Source organism: Nicotiana tabacum, chromosome 7 (genome assembly GCF_000715075.1).
Source record: "Nicotiana tabacum cultivar K326 chromosome 7, ASM71507v2, whole genome shotgun sequence".
Taxonomy (NCBI): Eukaryota; Viridiplantae; Streptophyta; class Magnoliopsida; order Solanales; family Solanaceae; genus Nicotiana; species Nicotiana tabacum.
The window spans coordinates 38,889,247-38,893,832 of NC_134086.1; the positions used below are offsets into that span (position 1 = coordinate 38,889,247).

At 36.8% G+C, this 4,586-nt stretch overlaps 1 protein-coding gene across 2 annotated transcripts; it reads right to left on the reverse strand.

Annotated features, from left to right (window-relative positions):
• Positions 1-288: 288 nt before the first annotated feature.
• LOC107787661 (uncharacterized) lies at positions 289-3,873 on the reverse strand. Of its 2 annotated transcripts, none has more exons than XM_016609264.2 (3): positions 3,439-3,873; positions 3,209-3,314; positions 289-645 (listed from the first exon to the last, which is right to left on the reverse strand). In XM_016609264.2, exons 1-3 carry the CDS (start codon positions 3,607-3,609, stop codon positions 563-565), a joined length of 360 nt encoding a protein of 119 aa, XP_016464750.1. In that variant the 5' UTR covers positions 3,610-3,873; the 3' UTR covers positions 289-562. The 2 variants fall into 2 exon arrangements, with proteins under 2 accessions (XP_016464750.1, XP_016464751.1); XM_016609265.2 differs by having other exon boundaries at positions 3,204-3,314; positions 3,439-3,867.
• Between the last annotated feature and the right edge of the window lie 713 nt (positions 3,874-4,586).

Genomic DNA, 4,586 nt, shown 5'->3' on the forward strand with positions numbered 1-4,586 from the left:
TTCTCATCCACCTTTAGGACTTAAATATGAGGACTGAGGAATTTGTTTGACACAGCAGAGAGGGATATAAGTGCCATAAACAACCACCATTTCCAAATCAAGCCTTTCACCAGATATTAGAAGTTTTTCATTCTTCTCGCGAGATTGCCAAATGCTTTACCAAAGTGATGACCCTTCCCACTAGACAAAACCTTAATCATATGATCAAATACTACTCTTAAAAGTTCTAAGCCAATAGTTCTGTAACACAAAGTTTAAGAGTCTTACTGTGCTAAAAATCTTCAGCGCTTAGTCTGAAACTGACCACTGGCTTTTCTCGCCACTCAATAAACCCATAGTTTCTGTTTTGCCTCAAGTTATCAAGCATAAACGTACAACTTAAAGAACAATGTGATCAAGTTTAGAATTGTTTACACAAAGTAAAAACAGGAATATACAGGTACAAGAATTTTCACCAAATAGTTGCAGCTTGGAATTATCAAAAGAATACGTGCAAAGGCAAAATATAGCATCATCATCCGCCGAAGTCTCATTAGCTTTTCCATCTATATCAATACCAAGCTCAGCCAGATTTGAACAGAAGAACAGCTTTTGAATCCAAATAGAAGTAGACAAAGTGATTTGTCTCATGAGTCACATAAGAGCCTACAAGAGACAAAGCACAAATATCACCACTCTAATTGCAAAATGACCTGTAAATCAAGCTAGTCAATTATAATTAACCTTCTAAGCAAACACATTTGTTGAAGAATAATGAGCAGTACAAGTTTCATTCTGTCAAATTCTATAACCTGTCAGCACTACAAAAACAATGACACGGCAAAGCAGCAAACTGGTGACTGTCTTTCCTTCTTTTGAATGACTTAGCCAACCTTTATCACAGAAAAATTTGTGATTTGCAACGCTTAGTCATTTTCTACAGTATGACCACAGCTCTATAAGCACTATCTATCATCCTCCACCCTTATAACACTGAATGAAAAAATTTAGGTTAATCAATTCGAAATAAAAGCTAGACAGACCAAAGAGATCTTGGCAACAGGTTGGTGTTATTACTGCATAAGTTCACTGTTAACCACCAGAGACCTGGCGTAACTTTTTTCATCGCCATCAACCTCCGGAGGTATATACATTCTTAAAGTTCATCTGCCTTGAACTTCACATGAAAGAGGGTTAAACTGTCTAGCAGAACCTGACATGGGACCAACTAAACCACTAAACCTGAAACTGTAAGAGGGGTGCCGACAAACATTATCCAACGAGCATGACAGAAAGAAGGCATCTGATAGGTTGAAATGGCTTTGACATACCAACAACACCTTGCTCAAATTTGTCCAGTTAGTGACCATAGTTGAACTTCGGTCTACTCAAAGACTAAGAAAACAAATACAGTATTCTTGCTTCCGCAATTGAATACTCACTTCTACTTTTGGTCATTCCAGATAATATAAACTTACATGAAAAGAGACGTTCTATGAGTTTACATAAGACGCCTTGATAGAGATCAAATTTTTACGTTCTACATCTTAGACATTTCCACGTTCATTTCTTCTTTCAAGCCCAAATCTCTAAGAAATTCATTTTCAAACAGTCCATGTAATATACAAGGTTGGCCTTTTCTGGCTTTTGCTGAATGTTACTTGTCACTCGCGAACTCCTATTAACTAGGGCCACTGTCTCATTGCAACTAACATTGACCAAAGGACACATAGAAAGAAAAGTGATTGTCTGGTTATCCAGGGGAAAAAATATGATATCCACTACAAGTCAACAAAGAATACCGTTCTTAATTATTATTTTAAATTTTTCTTTTTGATAACCAACAAAGAATACTTTCTTTAACTGCAGATTTTCCACTCAAAACAAGCAAGTACAATTTACAGACCGGGAGGTGCAGATGCTTTAGAAAGGTCACTAGAAACAGTAAAATTTAGGTTAAAAATCATTATCTTAGCACTTACCAAACTGACGACTCTGTCAAAACAGCAGAGATCAATAAATGAAAGAAGTAACCGTTAGTTTGATACAATTGTAAATATATTCAAATTTTACACTGAGGCTTCAAAACTATTGTCCTAGTGTACACATAGTTGCAAATCTGCTGCTTTTTCGATGAGTACTCTTCAAAAACAGAAGGGAAACACAAAGCCATGACACTTTCCATATGCTATTCACAAGTACAGAACTGAATGAGATACTTGTTTAGACACATCCAACTAATCGCTGCTGCATCATCCACCATTTGAGCTTCTTTCAAGAGCATACAAAAAGGTAAATGGCTCACATATGACCGCATTATCATTAATGCTCATTCTCGCAAGACCATTGCTAATCACAAGGTATATTCATTATATAAAGATCAAACAAACACTAGAACAATTTCATGAAAAGGTTCCTTCAGTTGCACTTTTTCAAGTAACTACAAATCCATGATGTTGTTTCTCACTTTTAGTATACAATATTTCTTATTATGATGGTGTTTGGGCCAGCTACATCAACTATTCCACCGGGTAGTTACTATCTTCCACCTAATACAGGTACCAGGTAACTCTCCCAACCAAATTTTAAGTAGATGAGAAGAAAATCACCTAATGATTTATTGCCTCTTGCTGGAAATTTGAACTTGAAACCCATGGCACTTACAAATTTTTATATTATTAGAGATTAGTCATTATGACCTTTTTCGGATAGGATCAACACCAAAGAGAAGACAATACCCCCCCCCCTCCCTTTTAACCTCTCTAGATAAGCTTTTCAACGCGACCTCGAAAAGATCACCTAATACAAGAAGATCAGATCCATCCACAAATCAATTTTATTATAAGGGTGGATATTTTAGCCACCTTGCGCGACAGCTCAAACTTTAGTCTGGTACTTGCTACCTCCTACGCATAGGTACCAAATAACTCCATCCGAACAAGGCTTAGAACTCGCCTAGTGATACCTCTTACGATCCATCCACAAATCATTGAACATGCATAAGTAATTATTTTCGGTGAAACTCGAGACAAGGCTTTGTGAGGTGCTAGATCCACATCATTTCGGATAGATAATGCATATCATCCCATCAGATCACAGAAATACTACAAATTAAGTTTCAGTTGTCATACCATATAATTTTCCTATCAGCTAATTCTAGTAACAATGAAAGTTGATATCTTCTATAAAAGCTGCATTAAGTAAATCATGTAAAACCTCCGAACCTTACCGAAGTTTTTGCCGACAATGCAATGCCAAGTAGGACCGTACTTCTTATCAAACTCCTTCTTAATCTGTTCAGCTACATCTTTCTCTACATTATACTTCTCAAATGCCTAATCACATAAACAAACAAGCACAAACAAAACGCATAAAGTCATAGAACTATAATAGTAAATTCGGAGTAGAATACGAGAAGAAAATAATCAAACGCATAAATGCTTGTAATTGATTATATACAGCAATAGCAATGTCGACGGCCTCCTTTTGAACATCAGGTTTCATATCGGCACTTTTGATGGTGATTTTTTTGCCTATAGGAGACGGAACGGAACCTGAGGAGCTTCTCCGATCATCGGAGGTAGGCTTAGCCACCGGAGCTCCTCCGGTCCTTTTCGCGTCTTCGCTCATGTCTTCAAAATCCTTCGCCGGGATTGTAGAACAGCTCCTCTCCGGCGGCCGGTGATGACAGGAATGAATGAGTAAGAGAGAGAAAGAGTTGAGAGGGGGTGGGGTGGGGGTGGGTGATGTGTGTATGTGGCGTTTCTGATTTTCAAGAGATTGTCCTTTCTCCTTTGGTGTGGTTTTGGGAGTTAGTATTAATTTTGCTTTACGCGACAGGGAAAAATGCTACGAGTTGGTAAAAAGCGGGAGTGTGGGAGAACGAATTTGAGTAACTTATTACTGTTACACTGCTCAATTGTCGTCCACTTCCTTTTTCTTTTCAAACATTTTTGTTTTGTTTTTCTTCGAACAATCATATAGCCTGCCTTTCTTTCAATGCTTTAAGATGGAAGTAGGTCGAGTATAGGGCTTTCTCGATCTCCGTCCAGACGGACTTGATTGCTTATTTCATTCCATCTCTATGATATTTGAATTGTCGTTGAACCAATTAATTCAAATTTAAGTCGTGTAAGTTTCACTAAAGAGTTTTAACCATAAATTTCTTCCTTCTTAGAATTAAAACTCACGATATTTGATTAAGAGTGAAAACTTCATTCATATGATTGTTTTGACATCAAAAAATAACTAATAATAAGGATGAGGTTAATCTTAGTCAAGCACAGTAGAATCTAGATCAAATGATGGAATGAGTAAATAAGATGAAAAATATAATAAGTCTATTCAAATCCAATAAATGCTCATAAATGCGAAGATGTAAATGTATAAGTAGAACCGTCACAGATGCAATCGGTGTTAGGGAGAATAAGTACGGGATGATTGGGGAATCTTAGGATCTTCTCTGATAAACAAGATTGCTCTTTATTTCAATCTCAGATGATTCTTTTACAAACGGTTCTCCTCCTTTTTCTTTACTTACCCTTCCTATTTATAAGGGACAATCTCCCAAAAAACCCTAAAAAGTACAATATAGAGCATATTCGAAA